Source organism: Meleagris gallopavo, chromosome 29, assembly GCF_905368555.1.
Source record: "Meleagris gallopavo chromosome 29, MGAL_WU_HG_1.1, whole genome shotgun sequence".
Lineage (NCBI taxonomy): Eukaryota > Metazoa > Chordata > Aves > Galliformes > Phasianidae > Meleagris > Meleagris gallopavo.
This window is the reverse complement of record NC_139432.1, coordinates 190,042-210,101: the sequence shown is the minus strand read 5'-3', so window position 1 is coordinate 210,101 and position 20,060 is coordinate 190,042. Positions and strand designations below refer to the sequence as shown.

General features: G+C 52.7%; 1 protein-coding gene, 1 pseudogene and 1 gene segment (V, D, J or C); all 3 read left to right on the top strand.

The window, feature by feature from the left end:
- The first annotated feature begins 62 nt into the window (after positions 1 to 62).
- Positions 63 to 2,177, top strand: LOC104916684 (uncharacterized). The gene is made up of 3 exons (XM_085210752.1): positions 63 to 183; positions 742 to 1,159; positions 1,507 to 2,177. The coding sequence occupies exons 2-3, from the start codon at positions 772 to 774 to the stop codon at positions 1,839 to 1,841; spliced, it is 723 nt and encodes a 240-aa protein (XP_085066878.1). The 5' UTR covers positions 63 to 183; positions 742 to 771; the 3' UTR covers positions 1,842 to 2,177.
- Positions 2,178 to 6,066: 3,889 nt separating this feature from the next.
- LOC146542519 (uncharacterized) lies at positions 6,067 to 10,254 on the top strand (annotated as a pseudogene).
- A 2,116-nt stretch (positions 10,255 to 12,370) lies between these two features.
- LOC146542518 (Ig heavy chain V region C3-like) lies at positions 12,371 to 14,624 on the top strand. The segment is given in 2 exon segments: positions 12,371 to 12,562; positions 13,399 to 14,624. Coding segments are annotated over 2 exon segments (617 nt in total).
- The last annotated feature ends 5,436 nt before the right edge of the window (positions 14,625 to 20,060 follow it).

Here is a 20,060-nt window from a genome sequence, read left to right as displayed (position 1 = left end):
GGAGGTGTGCGAGCACCTGGGAAGTCCGTGCGTCTGTCCTGCCAGGGATCCGGCTTCAGCTTTGGAAGTTACGGTGTTCGGTGGTATGGATAATCTGATGGATTGCAGCCTAATCTATTTCCTGGCTTAACTCCTCCACCAATCCCTGTGGATCATTGTGGTAACAGCTCTCCTCTCGTAGCGGTGAGTTAAGTGCCTCCATCCAAACTGTCACCTCCGCAGTATACGGACACATAGAGCACAGGGGCATATACTTCAGCTGCTACTCTCACATTGTGGGACAAAATTATGTGCATTTGGACAATTATTTGCTCATGAGGCACTACAATCCATTTTGCAAAGAGATGGAGGATGAGCTAAAGTCCCATTTGCATTTGAGAGGTGCTTTCATTTCCTGTCTGGTTGCATAGCAGTATAAAGGGCAAAAGAGTGGGTTCCTCAACACTCCAGTTTGTCAACAGCAAAGACATTTGCCCCCACAGTGCAAAAACAATAACTTAACAGGTAAAATCAGAAGCAACTCCCTGTCTTCCAGAGAAAGGAGCGGGGAAGGAAAAGTACAATATTCCTCCTTGAGAGTCTTGATTGCCAGTACCTGCTGTATTCCTCTCTCACTGTTGTCAGCTTGATTCAAAGCGATGGGTTAAATTCTCCCACTGGTCCAATGCCGTTGCAGTGCCCCTCCAGGATTTCTCTCACCCTTTCCTACTCTTGGGGCAATCACAGCTTTTTCTCTTGCAGCCGTCATTGGTCAGGTGGCTGGGAAGCAACATGCCGGGAAATCGGCAGTGCAAAGAGGTGGTGAAATCATGTTCCAGTGCAACAGGAGTGGAAGCAGCCTGTACAGATAGCACGGAGGGCTGCGCGGGGATCAGCCCAGGGCCCGGAGCCTCCGAGTGCCGGGGCGCCGCGCTCCGCCTCTGCCCCCCGCGCTGCCCCGCGCCCCGCCCCGCGCCCGCCCCGTCCTCCGCCGAAGGGGCCGCGGGGCCGGGAGGAGAGGAGAGGACAGGAGCGGTGGGCGCTGCCCCGACGAAGGGCGGCCCGAGCGCGGCCCCGCTCCGCTCCTGTCCGCCTCCCGGGCAGACGGCGGCGGCGCGGCGGGGCGCGATGGCGGCCGGGCTGGGGCCGTGGCTGCTGGCCTTGGCCTTGGGGCCGGCAGGTGAGAGGCGGGCACGGAGGGCGGCGAGGCCGGGGCCGGAGCCGGGCGCGGCTCCTGCTGCTGCCCCGCGGGCGCGCGCAGGCCCGGAGCTCGGCTTCGGTGCCGGGGAGCGGCTGTTGTGCGTGGCACAGGGAGGCTGTGTGGGGACACGGATGCTGCGGGAGCGGCCCTGGCTGAGCCCCGCGGAGGAGGGCGGCTGGGGCAGCGCCCCTGGCCTGGGGCTGCGGCAGCAGAGAGGAGGTTCACAGCTCATGAATTTATGATCTGTGGGCATTGGGGTGGCTGGGGAACGTCCTCCTACCGAATTGGATGTGCCATGCCTGGCTCCCGATGCTGTCCTTCTACAGGAGTGTGTGCACAGTTGAGACTGGAAGCATCTGGCGGAGGTGTGCGAGCACCTGGGGAGTCCGTGCGTCTGTCCTGCCGGGGAGCCGGCTTCAGCTTTGGAAGTTATGTTGTACTGTGGTACCGTCAGGGACCTGGTGGCTCTCTCAAGTGGCTGTCCTACATCAGCACCAGCTCATATACGAGATTCAACTCTGAGGTGCAGGGTCGTGCCTCGGTTTCTCGTGAGGATTCCCAGTCTGTGTCCTATCTGTCTCTCCGCGCCCTGCGCCCACACGACTCAGCGCACTACTTCTGTGCGGTTGACACGAGAACAGGAAATCCTGCAGAGCTGTAACAAAAAACCTCTTCCTAGACACAACCATGATTATGACTTCAAGAGCCGCAGGGCTGGCAGGAGCTGGAGCTGCTCTGGTCTGCTCCTGGACAGTGAGGTGTTACCACAGCACACCACAGATGACCCTGTTGTTTCTGCAAGGTCTCCTTTCACTTTGTCACTCCTTTCGTTCTCCTGAGTCACAAAAGCAGTGTTGTAACCTGAGGACTATATTCAGCATATTTCTGTTCACCAAATCAGCTTGGCTACATTGCCCACCTTCCTACCTGTTGCTGGTCTGCGCCCGCTCTTGTTTTCTTTCCTTCCTTGGATACTTAAAGCACTTGGGCACTTCTAGCAACCGTGTTGCTTGTTTCCATTAGCAAATACAGTGATCTTGTATCTGTCTCTGTGAACCTAGCAGTTGGTGAGTATCAGGAGCCTTTCAGAGTGATGTAATCCAACAAATGGCATCTGCAGTGTTGCAGGGCAATCTGAGATCCTGCAATGTAGATACGTTACTCTGAAAGCAGTGTCTCCTATTTGATTCCAGTGAAGCTTCCACAGTTTCAAAGTGCACAATAACACTATTTCATAGAGAAGATTCACAGTGCAAGACTTTTAGCATAGTCAAGACTATTAGCTATGCATTCTCACCAGTGATGACGAAGATCCTTCATTTCATGCTGGTGAATACCTGCACCAGGGGAGGTGAACCACAGTGTCATGTTGTGCTGACATTGTTGTAGCTCACAAAGTACAACTCTCATCAGCCCAAAAAGATGAAAGTCCAAAGGTGCCATACATACCTTATATCATGGTTGTGGCAGGACTGTTCAGCCAAAACTGTCAGTGGTCCTCATATTGGTATGGAGTGAGGCATTATCATACTGCAGGATGCCTTCTCGGGCCTGACTCTGGAGGTTTGAGCATTCAGCATTGTCAGCACTGAGACGGAGCATTCTGAGCTGATGGATTGCCTGGGTTCTAGTAAATGCTGAAGGATCTCCCCTCTTCCTATCCCAAAAGACAGTGCACATCACTATACCCACAGAGGGTTGTGTCTTGAACTTTTTCTTTGGTAGGGAATTCTCATGTCACCACTCCATGGACTTTGGCTCTTTTGACTCTGTCTTACAGTTGTGACAATATGTTTTGTCACTGTTAATTATGTGATTTAGGAAACTGTCACCTTGAGCCTCAGATGGGTTCAGTTGTTCCTGACAAACTTGTGCACACTTTGTTTTCTTACTAAACAGCCCCAGTACCATCAGTCAGCACCACATCCAAACGTTTTTTAAACACATTCAGGAATGGTGACTCAACCACCTCCCTGGGGAGCCTATTCCAGTGCTTAACAACCCTTTCTGTAAAGAAGTTTTTCCTGATCTCATACCTACACCTCCTCTGGCACATCTTGAGGCCATTTCCCCTCGTCCTCTCACCTGTCACCAGTGAGCAGAGACCATCCCCACTCTCGCTGCCACCTCCTTTCAGGTATTTGAAGAGAGCAATTAGGTCTTCCCTCAGGCTCCTCTTCCACAGACTGAACAGCCCCAGTACTGACGTGCGGAATCAAACTCTGTAACCCAAGTAAGATTACAAAGCAGGTACGGTTTATTCAGTGCTGCACGGACGCCGGGTGCAGGGCCATAGATCCGCCGAACTTGCACACCGTCTGGAAAAATCGTGCTACAGATATAGGCTGAACTAATACATAGTCAATAGTTTTCCTGGAATTCGGATACATATTCATCACACCCCCAAGAGTACATTAGCATGCAGACCCTCCCCTCTTGCATGTGCGTAGTGGGTCATGGGATGAAGATTTGTTGTCTTCCTCGCAAAGGCTCTGACCTTTCTCGCTGTAAACTCCTGGCCTTTTTGGGGGGGCGTCCCCCCACTCCGGTTTCTTCTTGCCCTGCGGACATCTAATCACCTCCCTGCCAAATGTCCTCGGGCTGTTCTCAAACCTTATCCTTATAGCCTTCATCCCCCTCACTATCCCAGACCCAGTGTCTGCCATCCCTTATTTTCTAACAAGCTTTCTTGCCTTGCCTTTCTCTTTTGAACAGACAGTAGCCATCCATCACAGCACTCCAGCTGTGCAAGCCATTCCACCACGTTTCTGTGATGGCGACTATATCGTAGTTTTCCAGCCTCACAATGGCCTCCAGCTATTCCTGTTTGTGACCCATGCTGCGTGCATTAGCGTAAAAGCACCTGAGCTGGGCCACCTTTTGAGTGGGAGAAGCCCTAATAGTCTCTTGACCCTACACAGGTGTTTGCCTAGCCACCAACTTCATGCATCGCCGAGCAGGGACCTTTTGCCATTGCCCTATGCCCCCTGCCCCAATTCTTCACCGATGTTGTTAGGGGGAGGAGTGGGCAGGGGGTTCAGTGTAGCAGGAACACTGTCTGCCTGCCTGTTCCCCTCTGTTACCTGTTTGTAAGGCGGTAGGGGGAGATGTGCTTCACGTGGAGCCTCAGCTGGCTGCCGAATCTCAGGGCCCATGGGGATTGGCACCACCAGTCAGTCTCCCTCTCACACTCCCTAATGCTGCTCAGCCTCTCCACCTCCTCCTTCAGGTCAAGCACAAGGCTGAGTATGTTATTCAGCACCTTGCATCTAACACAAGCGCTGTCTCCATCACCTTGCATTGCAAAGGCCAGGCCCTGGCACTCCCTGCAGCCACACACCTGTGCACTAGCATGTTGTAGTGGGATCTCTGTCAGAATTTGCACATTTTTCTTGGCCGAAGCCCTCCTTTTTTGTGTGCATGGCACTTCAGGCTGCATCTCCACATTTTTGCTGGCAATAGCCTTCGGCCGGGGTGCAGCCATGGGCAAAGCAGCAGACTCACAAGCACTAGCTAAGGTAGCCTTAACGGGGACAGGACAGGGGAGCCCGGAGACTTCTGGTAGAGCACAGGCCGTCTAGATGGAGCTGTAACGAGGAGAATGGAGTTAAAGGCTTACAGTCTGATTTCTGCACGATGCCACGTCAGGGGAGAGGAGGGAGGCCATCCGGGAAGGCACGTGCAGGGAGAGGCTGCGGGCCGAGAGCCGTGCGTGGGGGCAGCCGCGCTGTGTCCGGCCTCGGCCCGGGCCCGTCGTGCACGGAGGGCTGCGCGGGGATCAGCCCAGGGCCCGGAGCCTCCGAGTGCCGGGGCGCCGCGCTCCGCCTCTGCCCCCCGCGCTGCCCCGCGCCCCGCCCCGCGCCCGCCCCGTCCTCCGCCGAAGGGGCCGCGGGGCCGGGCGGAGAGGAGGGGAGGGGAGAGGAGAGGAGAGGAGAGGAGAGGAGAGGAGAGGAGAGGAGAGGAGAGGAGAGGAGAGGAGAGGAGAGGAGAGGAGAGGAGAGGAGAGGAGAGGAGAGGAGAGGAGAGGAGGAGAGGAGAGGAGAGGAGAGGAGCGGTGGGCGCTGCCCCGCCGGGGCCCGACGAGGGGCGGCCCGAGCGCGGCCCCGCTCCGCTCCTGTCCGCCTCCCGGGCAGACGGCGGCGGCGCGGCGGGGCGCGATGGCGGCCGGGCTGGGGCCGTGGCTGCTGGCCTTGGCCTTGGGGCCGGCAGGTGAGAGGCGGGCACGGAGGGCGGCGAGGCCGGGGCCGGGCGCGGCTCCTGCTGCTGCCCCGCGGGCGCGCGGAGGCCCGGAGCTCGGCTTCGGTGCCGGGGAGCGGCTGTTGTGCGTGGCACAGGGAGGCTGTGTGGGGACACGGATGCTGCGGGAGCGGCCCTGGCTGAGCCTCGCGGAGGTGGGCGGCTGGGGCAGCGCCCCTGGCCTGGGGCTGCGGCAGCAGAGAGGAGGTTCACAGCTCATGAATTTATGATCTGTGGGCATTGGGGTGGCTGGGGAACGTCCTCCTACCGAATTGGATGTGCCATGCCTGGCTCCCGATGCTGTCCTTCTACAGGAGTGTGTGCACAGTTCAGACTGGAAGCATCTGGCGGAGGTGTGCGAGCACCTGGGGAATCCGTGCGTCTGTCCTGCCAGGGATCCGGCTTCAGCTTTGGAGATTATCACGTACTGTGGTACCGTCAGGCACTTGCTGGCCGTCTCGAGTGGCTGTCCTTCATCACAGCTCGCTCATATACTGTTAAATTAAGCCCTGACTTGGAGGGTCGAGCCACGGTTTCTCGTGAGGATTCCCGATCTGTGTCCTCTCTTTCTCTCCACACCCTGCACCCACACGACTCAGCGCACTACTTCTGTGCGGTTGACACGGGAACAGGAAATCCTGCAGAGCTGTAACAAAAATCCCCTTGTTAGACACAGCCATGGCTGCAGAACCACAGGGCTGGCTGTTAGTGGAATGGCTCTGGGCTGCTCCTGCACAGTGAGGTGATGGCAGCGTTGACCCTGTTGTTTCTGCAAAGTGTCCTTTCACTTTGTCACTCCTTTCATTCTCCTGAGGCACAAAAGCAGACGGATGCTGTGGGAGTGGCCCTGGCTGAGCGCTGAGTAGGAGTGTGAGAGCCACACTGCAGTTTTGGTGGTACCAAACCATCTGCAGCTCGAGATGAGGTTGGGAAAGCAAAAACATAGATGGAACTGAGCTCAGCAAGGAATTCTAAAACTGTAAGAAGGGATTGTCTGCTTGGGTCAAGCCAATCCCAGATATGTATACAAGCTGAGAGAAGAACTCCTTGAGAGTAGCCCTGCTGGGAATGACTTAGAGGTTCTTGTTGATGAAAAACTGAATGTGAGCCAGCTATGTGCGCTCGCATCCCGGAGGGCTGATGGTATCCCGAGTTCCATCAGAAGAGGGGTGGCCATCAGGGCAGGGGAGGTGGTTGTGCCCAACTGTTCTGCCCTCCTGAGACCCCATCTGGAGTACTGTGTCCCAGTCTGGGGCCCCAACACAGGAAGAATGTGGAGCTTTTGCAGAGGGCGGAGACATGTGCAAGAGAAGTGATCCAAGGGCTGGAGGGACTGTGCTATGAAAGCAGGCTGAAGGAGCTGGTCTTACTCAGCCTGGAAAAGAGCAGACCGTGGGGAGACCCTCATTGCAGCCTTCCAGTATTTCAGGGGAGTTAATAAAAGTGAGGGAAATCAACTTCTTACATGGGTAGATAGTGATAGGGCAAGGGGGAATGTTTTTAAACTAAAGGAAAGGAGATTTAGAGTGGATGTCAGGGGGAAGTTCTTTACTGAGAGTGTGGTGAGGTGCTGGAACAGGCTGACTAGAGATGTTGTGGAGTTGATTGAGGCCAGGATGGATGGGGCCCTGGGCCATCTGATGTAGTACTTGATCTAGTGGCTGGCAGCCCTGCCTGTAGCAGAAAGGTTAGAACTTGATGACTCTGGAGGTCCCTTCCAACCCAAGGCATTCTATGATTCTATGATTTTCTGTCTGTTCCAGGCTGGGGCATTAGGGTGGCTGGGAAACTTCTTCCCTCCATTAGCTCTATTACACTGCAGCTCAGGGCGCTTTCGTTCTGCAGGGGTGTGTGCACAGCTCAGGATTGTGGAAGCTGGAGGTGGTCTGCGAGAACCTGGAGAGTCTGTGTCCCTCTCCTGCCAGGGCTTTGGCTCCAACTTCAAAAGTTACCATGTCTTTTGGTACCGTCAGGCATGCAGTGGCCATCTCCACTGGCTGTCTTATGCTAGCAGCTCCCCCTTTTACACTTCCTTCAGCCCCGAGATGGAGCATCGAGCCACAGCCTCTCGAGACAATGACCACGCTGTGGCATCTCTGTCTTTGTGTGCCCTGCACCCCCACGACTCAGCCCGCTACTTTTGTGCCGTTCACACAGGAACAGGAAATCCTCCTGAGCTTTAACAAAAATACCCCTTCTTGAACACTGTCAAGTCTGCAGGAGCCACAGGGCTGGCAGGCACTTGAGTGGCTCTGGCTGTTTCCTGGACAGTGAGGGGTCATTGCTGCACATCACAGATGGCCCTGTCCAGTCACCAAAACCTTCTTTCACTTCACCACTCCTTTCATTCTCCTGAGTCACAAAAGCAGTGTTGCAACCTGAGGATTATGTTTGGTGTATTTCTGGTCACCAAATCAGCTTGGCCATTCTGCCCCCCTTTCTATCTGCAGAGTATCTGGATCGGCTCCTGGTTCCCTTCTTCCCTTGGGTGCCCAAAAGCATTTGGGTACTTCTAGCAACAGCATTGCCTGCTTCCATCAGCAGCCATGGGCCCTTTCCATGAGTGTGAAAGGCTCTGGTATAGTTACAGGTGCATTTTGGAGTGATGAAATCCATAGAATGAGGTCTGTGGAGTTGCAGAGAGCAGGGCAAACAGAAGCCCTGCAATGCAGATAGGTTGCTCTGATAGCAATGCCTCGTCTTTGTTTCCATGGAAGCTACAAGAGATAGAAAGAGCACAGTAACACTAATTGATAGAGCAGATTCTCGGCTCCCGAACACTATTTTTCAACATAGTCACCACTATTAGCTGTGCATTTTACCAGCAGTTTACAGGAGCCGTCACTTCATGCTTGTAAATACCTGCACCAGTGGAGGCAGCCCACTGTTTCACAGCTGCCATGCTGGCACAGTTGACCAGGAAATGTTGCCCACACAGTTCATCTCTCACCAGTCTGAACAGATGGGAGAATGAAGGTGCCCAATCGGGACGATCTGTTGTGTGTGCCAGGACTGTAAAGTCAAAACGAGCTCTGTCCACCACAATTGGTTCCAATTGGTGTGGAGCCTAGCATGACGGTGTTGAAAGAGAAAGATAGTTGTCTTCTCTGACCTGATTCTGGAAATTCAAGCCTTCATCACTGTCAGTACTGAGACTGAGTGGTAAGAGTTGATGGATTGTCCAGGTCCTAGCAAATCCAGAAGGATCACCCCTTCCTTTCCTATCCCAAAACACAGTGCACATCGGTATGCCCGCTGAGCACCGTATCTTGAACTTCTTCTTTGATAGGGAATTCTCATGTTGCCACTCCATGGACTCTGGCACTTTTGACTCTGGCTCGTAGTCTTGACGCCACACCGCATCATTGGTAATGATGGGATCCAGGAAACTGACACCTGGAGCCTCATATGGGTTCAATTGTTTCTTGCTAATTGGCATACTGTGTTCTTTCTGTTCCTGTGTGAGTGTTCATGGGACCACCCTGTGCAAAGTTTGCTGTATTGCACTGTTGACACCACTGTTTTCAATGCACTGAAGCAAACGTTCATCTCTACGTGCAGTTCCCTGGTCATAATCCACCGATTTGAACAGATGCACTGATCCAGACACTTTTCATTTTGTGTGTGACAGCCGTGCGTTGCCGTCCAGAACATGGCTTAACATTTAAGTCCCTATTGCCACTGCTGAAACGCAACACCCACTGCATCTGCTGTTTGGCCTTCCATTTCTGTGTCAGCGTGAATCAATGAATGTGAAGGGGGTGCAGTTTGTTCCACATGGAAACATCAGAATCCACACCTTTGCTTCGAGTGGCCTTGATTTGAAGAAGTAGGCCGCAATATATTTTGTAAAGGGTTTTTGGAAATGGACGATTTGAGAAAGCAGATATACCATATATTTTAGTAGCGTACTTTTAGAAATGCTGGTGTTGAATTGTTTTATTATGTGATTAGTTCTCACTAGCAAAACTGTAATAGCTTTTAGATGTAGCTAATAGTTATGAGGTAGCATTACATACTAGAAAGCGTGTTGTACTGCTGTACTGTTTTGAAGAGAAACCCTCAGCGAAAGAGACATAATGATGAAAGTCAGGGCCTCCACACGAGGCTGAATTGTCTCACTCTGGGATGAGGTTGGAATGCAACAGGCAGATGTCACGATACTCTCCTCTATCCTCCTTATCTTCTAATACCCCGGAGCATATGATTAAAAGTCAGGTTGCCAAGCTTATCTCTATCCAGGGACGAGCAGATGTCCAGAGCTAATGGCTGAGTGCTGAGTGAGCATAATAGGCTTTCTCCTGCTGAGCATATATCTATGAATAAAGTTCATGTAGAGGACAAGAAAGGAAGAGCACTGGATGAAAGACAAGGCTGTCGGTTGGGCTCTCATGGTGCCAAAAGGACTCCAGACGGTAGAAGAGACCATGGAATAGAAGACTGGAAACCTCATAAATCACTCCCTGAGATAGGCGTGTATATGTTAATTGTCTCGTGCGTAATTGATGAGTATGTACTATCTGTGGAAACATAATGGACTCTGAATCACGTAATCTTTGAAGTGCTTATGGTGGAAATATCCCAGTGCTTCTGGTGCTGCTATTAGAGAATACCTGACTTAATGGTAACAATACTTTGCTGTTAAGTTCCTACACATGGATTTTTTCTATTCAGGTGGCAGCCCAGATGGGACAGTCTGTGTTCAGTTGTGGGACCCGCTGAGAACAGGACTCCCTGGGCACCCCCGGGGCATTCTTCAGAGGGGCTCTTCACCTCAACTGGATCACTGTGGAACAGACACCTGAAATTAATAAATAAATAAACAAAAATAAAAATAAGAGGCATTCTTTACTTGTAAGTTTTGGGGACTGGTCCGTTGAGGAGGCTACCCATAAGTCAGCTGAGATCACAGGGCAGGCCTGGTTTGGGAGTAATTGCAATTGAGTAAATTGCAGGCAGGTGTTGCTGGGTTGGGGAAGCCACCTGTAAGTCATTGGAGATCGCAGGGTTGGCATTTATTGGGCCTGAGCACCTAGGTATATGTTTGGGAAATACCTGATGGCAGGTTTGTGTCCTACCAGGCACGTGTAGGTTTTGAGAGTAAGGCTCTGAAACTTGGCTTTGATAATGTGTTTTGTTTATTGCCTAAGGAAACCAGGAACATAAAACTGGACGGTTCTTGTAATGGAGTGTCTTAACTGTTAGAGTAAGTGGTATGTGTTCATGTATTGTTTGACTTGTGGTTTTGTAGGGACTGGGGCAAGATGGTGTGTGGAGTGAAGTTAAACTGATGGTGTGTGGATGTTAAGTGTAATGGATGGTATGTGGAAGTTCACGTAAGTGTAACTGATGGTATATGGAAGAGTAATTGATGGTATCTGGAAGTGTAATTGATGTTGTTCGTGGCATCTTGGTTACTGTGAACTTTGTAGTGGTGTGTTGTAATTGAAAAAAAGTCAAGACAAAAGAGTTAAGGAAGAATGGGGAGCTGGAGAACTAGAATTGACGAAAACTACCTGTGGAAACCTGAGATCAGTGGAAAAACAAATTTGTTAATGAAGCTCCCATCTTGCTGGGGATATTGGTTATGGCTCTCCCTGAAGGAATTTGATGTACAACCACGGCTTGAAGGAGATGGAAGACTCCATTACCTATCAATTTGAGGAGGGACGGTTGTCCAAAAGGGCAGCAAGTAACTCCAAAGAAATGCTAAAGAAGACACCTCTGGAATGTGTATTAGCACATTGGAAAGAAATAATTGGCCGGCCAGGAAGCACAACCAGCAAAAAGGTTTTGATAAAATATTGTAACCAGTGGTGGAACGGTATAGGGAATTATAATTGGTGCAGTTTGTGATGTCTTGGTGGTTGCAGACTTGGTCATGGTTTGCTGTTGTAAGAAAGCATGCATATTATTTTAGGTGCGCGTTCTGAATAGTGTGTGTCAGGTGGCAAGACGAGAAGCAGAACCATGGAATTAAAGAAGGAAGAAAAAACAAGTCCCCAGGGCTGTATGCTGTCTTATTGGAGGAATTGGTCTTATTATTCCTCCCGCTGGAGGAAACGTAAAGCAGACAACTTTGCAATAAATACCATAATCAGTGGTGGAAATTACAGAAGTTGGAATTTGAGGAAAATGATCAGCAAATGAATCACTTAATTATAATAGCGTCTTGTAATTAATGTTGTTTTGTAAATGGGAACTGCAAATAATTTACATGGGCTGTAATGCCAGCAAGGACCAGAGAGAGGAAAAACGGCAGAAAAGAGAATGCGGGGCAGGCTGCCAGCCTGGGAGGAATCTAAACAACTGGTCACCGGCAGCACCAGATCTGCCCCGTGCTGCCCCACCTACGGCTTGCAAACAGAATGCTCAGAGCAAGCTGGGCTGGAGACCGCAGGTGTGGAGCAGGGTGTGCTAACTGCAAGGGGGGAGGGTTGAGGTGGGATGCATTGGAAGTGAGAATGCCCTCCTCTGCGGAGATCTAGGAAATCCGACATCCCAGCGTTAGCACTGGAAGCCTCCGGGGCAAGGCTGCAGGCAAAACTGGAATAGAAGCTTTGGTTGACACAACTGGTTTTTATATTTACCAATGGGCACGGAAGAAAAGGAGGGAAAAAAAAAAAAAGGGAAAGATACAGTCTGACAAAAGCAAAGAAGGGAATAGAGAGGAAGCAGAGAACGCAAAAGAAGAAAGAAGGATAAGATTGTGAGGACAGAAGAAAGATGAGGAATATGGAAAAATTGAGGAGATAGTAATGAAAGAAGGAAATCCAGAAGAATGATAGCAACTGCTACTGTTGTGGCATCAGCTGGCTTCGTAACAGCGGTGGAAGTTAGCAGCCAACAGCAACAGAAGCACCAAAAAAAAGTTTCATTTTCAAATCAAATAATACCGGCCCGGAAAGGTTATGTTAAAGGTAGGAGCCAGCACAGATAAAGAATACGCGCAGAGGCCGCGGGGCCGGGCGGAGAGGAGAGGAGAGGAGCGGTGGGCGCTGCCCCGCCGGGGCCCGACGAGGGGCGGCCCGAGCGCGGCCCCGCTCCGCTCCTGTCCGCCTCCCGGGCAGACGGCGGCGGCGCGGCGGGGCGCGATGGCGGCCGGGCTGGGGCCGTGGCTGCTGGCCTTGGCCTTGGGGCTGGCAGGTGAGAGGCGGGCACGGAGGGCGGCGAGGCCGGGGCCGGGCGCGGCTCCTGCTGCTGCCCCGCGGGCGCGCGCAGGCCCGGAGCTCGGCTTCGGTGCCGGGGAGCGGCTGTTGTGCGTGGCACAGGGAGGCTGTGTGGGGACACGGATGCTGCGGGAGCGGCCCTGGCTGAGCCCCGCGGAGGAGGGCGGCTGGGGCAGCGCCCCTGGCCTGGGGCTGCAGCAGGAGGAAATGCGGTTGTGGCTCTGCCTTTGCCAGGCCACTGTGTCAGTGCAGCTGGGGAAAGTCTTTCTTCCATGGGTAGGCACTGCTTGGTTGCCTGCACTCTCATTCTACAGGAGTGTGTGCACAGTGGAGACTGGAAGCATCTTGGGAGTCCATGCAGCTCTCCTGCTGGGCGTACAGTTTCAACCTTAAAAATTACGATATTTGGTGGTACTGTCTGACGCTTGGTGGCCATCTTGACTGGCTTTCCTCCATCAGCACCACCTCAGTAACTGCATTCAGCCTTGTGGTGGAGGGTCGATCCAAAGCTTCCCAGTACAGTTCTCAAGCTGTGTCTTCTCTGTGCCTGAATGCCCTGCACCCTCACGACTTTGCCCAGTATTTCTGTGCAGTTCGCACGGGAATGGGAAATCTCACTGAGCTTTAACAAAAAAGCCCTTCCTGGGCACAATCAGGGCTGCAGGAAGCGTGTGGCTGGAAAGGTCTGGAGAGTCTATGGGCTGCTCCTGTGGAGCCAGGGGATGTCATGGCACACCACAGGTGTTCCTGTCCCTTCTGCAAGAGCTCCTTTCATGTTTCCACTGTATAGTTGCCTGCACTCTCGTTCTACAGGGGTATGGGCACAGCAGCGGCTCATGGAATCCGGTGGAGGTCTGCGTGCATCCGGGCAGTCCGTGCAGCTCTCCTGTCGAGGATATGGCTTCAGCTTTGAAAGTTATATTGTTCAGTGGTACCGTCAGGCACCTGGTGGCCGTATCAAGTGGCTGTCCACGTTTGTTACCAGCTCAGATATTACGTTCAGCCATGAGGTGGAGGGTCGAGCCACAGCCTCCCAAGATGATTCCCAATCTTTATCTTTTCTGTCCCTCCGTGACCTGTTTCCTCAAGACACAGCCCACTACTTCTGTGCAGTTCGCACGGGAACAGGAAATCTTGCTGAGCTTTAGCAAAAACCCTCTTCCTGGACACAGGGTGCACAGGTAGCAGGGCTGAAAAAAGCCGGAGTGGCTGTGGGCTGCTCCTGGAGAGCGATGGGACATCACAGCACACCACGGAAGGCCTTGTCCTTTCTGCAAGAGCTCCTTTCCCCTCGCCACTCCTTTTCTCCTAAGTCCCAAAAGCATTTTGTAACCTGGGGATTATGTTCAGCATATTTCTGGTTAGCAAAGCAGGTTGACCACTCTGCCTTCCTACCTGTAGTTTGTCTGGATCTGTTCTTGATTTCCTTCTTCCGTTGAGTATTCAAAAGTACTTGGTTTCTAACAGCAGCATTGCTTGCTTCCCTCAACAGCCGTAAGCCATTCTTTCGTAGAATCATAGAATCATCAAGGTTGGAAAAGGCCTCTAAGATCATCCAGTCCAACTGTTTTCCAATCACCAATGTTGCCCACTAAATCATGTCCCTCAGTAGAGCATCTAAATGTTTCTTCAACAGCTCTAGTGACAGTGACTCGGCCACCTCCCCAGGCAGCCCATTCCTGTTGGGGAATGGCTGCAAGAGCAGGGCGGCCATGAGAATATGTACGAGCATAGCTGGTGCAGCGGCACAGATTGCAGAGCCATGGGAAAATACTAGGAGTTAGATAGGAGTTACAAGGTCCTTGGGGCAGCATGTAAACAGCGGGCCCACATCGGCAGCTGTGCTCTTTGGATGTGGGGTGGGGCTGACAAGTAAACTGGCTTAGCAGCACAGGGGTGAATGCTGACTGAGCATTGGTTAAGGCTGAGCAGCCCACCTAGCAGCCAATGTTGTGCACCAATAGTAAGCGAACACGTGTGTATTGGAAACCTATATAAACCCTATGTGTGCAACAGTAAAGTGAAGCTTGATCACTCAATATATTGAGTACTGTTGTGCTTCCCCGCTCGAGAACAATCTAATTAGGGCACTATCCGCAGCACATTCCAGCAGCCGATCACTGTTACAGAGAATAAATATTTCCTAGTATCCAACCTGAATCTCCCTTGGTGCAACTTGAGGCCATTCCCTCTAGTCCTATTGCTAGTTACATGGGAGGAGAGGCTGACACCCACCTCACCAGAACCTCCCTTCAGGGAGGTCACTCCTGAGCCTCCTTTTTTTCAGATAATGAATCCTGGCTCCTTCAGCTGCTCCTCATAAGGCTTGTGCTTCAAACCCCTCTCCAGCTCCACTGCCCATCTCTTAACTTCAGGCCTTGGTGTGTTGCAGTGAGGGGCCCAAAACTGGACACAGTTCTCGAGGTGTGGCCTCACCAGTGCTGAGTACAGAGGGATGATCACTTCCCTGCTCTTGCTGGCAACACTATTTCTGCTACAAGCCAGGATGCTGTTGGACTTCTTGGCCACCTGGGCACACTGCTGGCTCTAATGTTCAGCCAAGTGTCGATCAATACCCCCATGTCCGTTTCCTCTACACAGGCATCCAGCCACTATGCTCCATGCCTGTGATGTTGCTTCGGGTTGTTGTGACCAAAGTGCAGGACCCAACACTTGGTCTTGTTGAACCTCATCCCACTGGCCTTAGCCCAGCTATCCAGCTTGTCCAGAAGGTTCTGTAGGGCCTTCTCAATGCCCTCATCCAGTTCATCAAGAAAGACACTGAACAGGACAGGCCCTAGTACCGACCCCCAAGGAACATCACTGGTGAATGGTCACCAACTGAATTCAGCTCCATTCCCCACCACTCTCTGGGCCCGGCCATCCATCCACCTCTTTACCCGGGAAAGAATGTACCTGTCCAAGCTGTGGGCTGCTAGCTTCTCCAGGAGAGTACAGTGGGAAGCAGTATCAAAGTCTTTGCTGAGTCATGGTAGTCTATGTCTACCAAGGGGGATGCAATACTGGACCTGTTGTTCACCAGTCTAAGTGAGCTCGTCAGCAAAATCAGGATTGAAGGGTGCCTGGGCTGTAGTGACCATTCTGTGGTTCAGTTGACTCTCCAGAGGGACATGAGACAGGTGAAGAGTAAATTAGGAAGCTAAACTTTAGGAAAGCTAACTTCCAGCTCTTTAGGGAGTTCATCAACAAAACCCCCTGGGAAACTGTCCTCATGGGCAGGGGCATGGAGCAGAGCTGGCAAATATTTAAGGAGACTTTCTTTAAGGCACAAAAGCTCTCCATCTACAGGTGTAGCAAGTCAGGAAAGGGAGGCAAGAGACCGGCGTGGCTGAACTGGGGTCTGCTGGTCAGACTGAAGAATAAGAAGAAAATGCACAGGCACTGGAAACAAGGACAGTACTGTGGGAAGAGAATAAGGAAGTCACTAGGCTGTGTAGGGATGGGGTCAGGAAAGCCAAGGCCCTGCTTGAACTGAATTTGGTTAGAGATGCCAAAAAGAACAAGAAAGGCTCCTACAGGTACCTCAACCAGAAAAGGAAAGTCCAGGAGGGCATACTCCTCTAGTGAGTGAGACAGGCAGGCTAGAAACAACAGGCAAGAAGTCTGAGGTAATTAACACATTTTTTGCCTTGGTCTTTCCTGATAACAGCTTGCGACACAGCTCTCCAATGTTTGGTGTGGTGGGAGGGAATTGGGGAAGCATCGTCCCTCCCACTGTAAGCGAAGATCTGGTTTGTGGCCACCTGAGGAACCTTAATATCCGCAAGTGTATGGTCCTGGTGAGATGCACCACAGAGTCCTAAGGGAATTGGCTGATGTGGTTGCTAAGCCACTCACTATGATATTTCAAAAGTTGTGGCAATCAGGTGAAGTTCCTGGTGACTGGAAAAAAGGAAACATCATACGCATTTTTAAAAAGGGTAAAAAAGATGACCCTGGGAATTACCTGCCTGTCTGTCTCATCTCTTTGCAAGGGAAGGTCATGGAACAGATCTTCCTGGAAGCTATGCTAAGGCACATGGAAGGCAGGGAGCTGATATGGGAGAACCAGCATGCCTTCACAAGGGCAAATCCTGCCTGACTAACCTAGTGGCCCTTTGTGATGGCATCACTGCATTCATGGACAAGGGAAGAGCCACTGATGTCATCAACCTCACCTTCAGTAAGGCCTTTGACATGGTATGATACAACATCCTTCTCTCCAAATTGGAAAGGTATGAATTTGATGGATGGCCTGTTCAGTGGACGAAGAACTGGCTGCAGGATTGAGGCCAGAGGGTGGTGGTCAATGGCTCTATGTCTGGATGGAGAGCAGTGATGAGTGGTATCCCCCAGGGATCAGTGCTGGGTTGATACTCTCTAATATCTTCATCAGTGACATCAACAGTGGAACTGAGTGTGCCTTCAGCAGTTTGCTGATGACACCAAGCTGTGGAGTGCGGTTGACACACTGGAGGGATGGGATGCCATTCAAAGGGAGCTAGACAGGCTTGAGCAGTGGGCCCAGGTGAACCTCGTGAGGTTCAAGAAATCCAAGTGCAAGGTCTTTCACCTGGGTTGAGGGACCCCCATTACCAATACAAACCGGGGGATGAAAGGATTGAGCACAGCCCTATCAAAAAAGACCTTGGAGTACTGGTGGATGGCAAGCTGGAAATGAACCCTGGCAGCTCAGAAAGCCAACCTTACCCTGGACTTGCATCAAAAGATGCCAGCAGGTTGAGAGAGGTGATCCTGGCCCTCTGCTCTGCTCTGGTGAGGCCTCACCTAGAGTACTGCATCCAGATGTGGTACAGGAGAGACATAGATCTGCTGGAGTGCATCTAGGGACCTGGAGGATCTCCCTTATGAAGAAAGTCTGAGAAAGCCAGGTCTCTCCAGTATGGAATAGAAAAGGCTGTGAGGGGATCTTATCAGTGTTTAATAATAGCGAAAGTGCTGGAGTCAAGTCAATGATGGGAGCCTTTTTTCAGTTACGTGCCGCAATAGAACAAAGGGCAATGAGCAGAAACTGGAACAAAGGAAGTTTGACACTAACGCACAGAAAAAATTCTGTTCTGTGAGCATGACAGAATAATGGAACAGGCTGCCCAGGGAGGTTGTGGAGTCTCTTTCTCAGGAGATATTCAAGACCCGTCTAGACACCTTCATGTGCTACCTTCTGTGCTACTGTAGGGAGCCTGCGTTAGTAAGGGAATTTGACCAGATGATCTCTTGAGGTCTCCTCCAACCTTTACAATTTTTTGATTCTGTGATGAAATCCAAGCAGCGTGGTGGATACTACCAGCACGGCAAGGTATGATGGCAGCTGGGCTGTGGCTACGGCAACTGGCCTTTGCCTCAGAGCCAGTGGGTGTGGGATGGTGTGACTGCTTCTGCAGCTCCTCTACAGCATGTCGAGGTTTGGATTTCACCTTCACTATCAGGGAGCAGCTAGCGTGAGTGGGAAAGGGAGGCAGTATGGAGATAGGGATGCTATGGGAGTAGCCTTGTGTGAGCGTCAAGGATGGCAGCGTAGGCAATGCCCATGGCCAGGGCTTTAGTTGGAAGAAATGCAGTATGAGCTCTGCCTGTGCCTGTCCAGGGGGCATCAGAACCACATGGGAAAGCCCTCCCGCCATAGGCAAGTGCTGCCTGGTTGCCTACACTCTTGTTCCACAGGGTTATGGCCACAGTGAATGGTCGTGAAAGGTGGTGAATGTCTGCAAGCACCTGGGGAGTCCATGCAGCGCTCCTTCCAGGGTTATGACTTTACCATCAGAATTTACATTGGTTAGTGGTACTGTCAGGTACCCAGTGGTTGTCTCAAGAGGCTGTTCCTCATCAGCTATGACTTACCTATTTGACTGATCCCTAACGTGGAGAGTCATGATGTGTCCTTCCAAGACAATTCCTGATCTGAGGCATCTCTGCACCTGTGTGTCCTGTACCCCCACGACTCAGCCCAATACTTCTGTGTCATCACACAAGATCAGGAAATTATGCTGAGCTTTAACAAAAAAAAAAAAAAAGAAAAAAAAAAAAAAACCTCTTCCTGGACACAGCCAACCTTCTTGCCTGTTTGCAGCCCAGCACATGCCATGTGGTGTGAGGGATGGAGGGGAGAGCCCAGACCTTTGAGGAGCAGCTTAGGGGATCTGTATGGAACTGAAAGATGGGAGCATGGGGTAAAAGGCTTCAAGGTGGTCTTTCTGCATTGTGCCTTTTGGCACCATGGCAGGAGAAGAGAGGGAGGTCTGGGCAGGATGCCCACCAAGTTGCCCTGCCCTCCTCTACTGAATGCTCCACTTTTCCCAGGACGGACAGAGCACTGGACCCTCCTGCCCAGGCAGCAATAGCCCAGCATGACATGATGGGTGCCATGCTGTGGTGGTGGCTGCTGGCCTTGGCCTTAGAATGGACAGGATTTCAGGTTGATCTTTTGGATGGATATTTGGTATACTCTGGTACCATTGGGCATCTGCTGGAAAAGTCTGCAGGGAGGTATTGGAGTCTCATTCTCTGGAGATACTCAAGACGCGTCAGGACACCATCCTGTACGATGTACTGTAGGGAACCCGATGTATAAGGGGGTAGGACTCGATCTCTGGAAAGACACCCTCGGCCCCTATTATTCTGTAATTCTATGATGAAATCGAAACGCCTCCGAGTGCCGGGGCGCCGCGCTCCGCCTCTGCCTCCCGCGCTGCCCCGCGCCCCGCCCCGCGCCCACCCCGTCCTCCGCCGAAGGGGCCGCGGGGCCACGGGGCTGGGTGGAGAGGAGGGGAGGGGAGAGGAGAGGAGGGGAGAGGAGAGGAGAGGAGAGGAGAGGAGAGGAGAGGAGAGGGAGAGGAGAGGAGAGGAGAGGAGAGGAGAGGAGAGGAGAGGAGAGGAGAGGAGAGGAGAGGAGAGGAGAGGAGCGGTGGGCGCTGCCCCGCCGGGGCCCGACGAGGGGCGGCCCGAGCGCGGCCCCGCTCCGCTCCTGTCCGCCTCCCGGGCAGACGGCGGCGGCGCGGCGGGGCGCGATGGCGGCCGGGCTGGGGCCGTGGCTGCTGGCCTTGGCCTTGGGGCCGGCAGGTGAGAGGCGGGCACGGAGGGCGGCGAGGCCGGGGCCGGGCGCGGCTCCTGCTGCTGCCCCGCGGGCGCGCGGAGGCCCGGAGCTCGGCTTCGGTGCCGGGGAGCGGCTGTTGTGCGTGGCACAGGGAGGCTGTGTGCGGACACGGCTGCTGCGGGAGCGGCCCTGGCTGAGCCCCGCGGAGGAGGGCGGCTGGGGCAGCGCCCCTGGCCTGGGGCTGTGGCAGCAGAGAGGAGGTTCCCAGCTCATGAATTTATGATCTGTGGGCATTGGGGTGGCTGGGGAACGTCCTCCTACCGGATTGGATGTGCCATGCCTGGCTCCCGATGCTGTCCTTCTACAGGAGTGTGTGCACAGTTGAGACTGGAAGCATCTGGCGGAGGTGTGCAAGCACCTGGGG

What these genes read in the sequence shown, in the direction of transcription:
- LOC104916684 (XM_085210752.1), top strand. Translation starts at nt 772, where the DNA reads ATGCCGGGAAATCGGCAGTGCAAAGAGGTGGTGAAATCATGTTCCAGT. An exon ending in CTTGGCCTTGGGGCCGGCAG is followed by an intron (nt 1,160 to 1,506) that starts GTGAGAGGCGGG and finishes GTCCTTCTACAG; the next exon opens with GAGTGTGTGCACAGTTGAGA.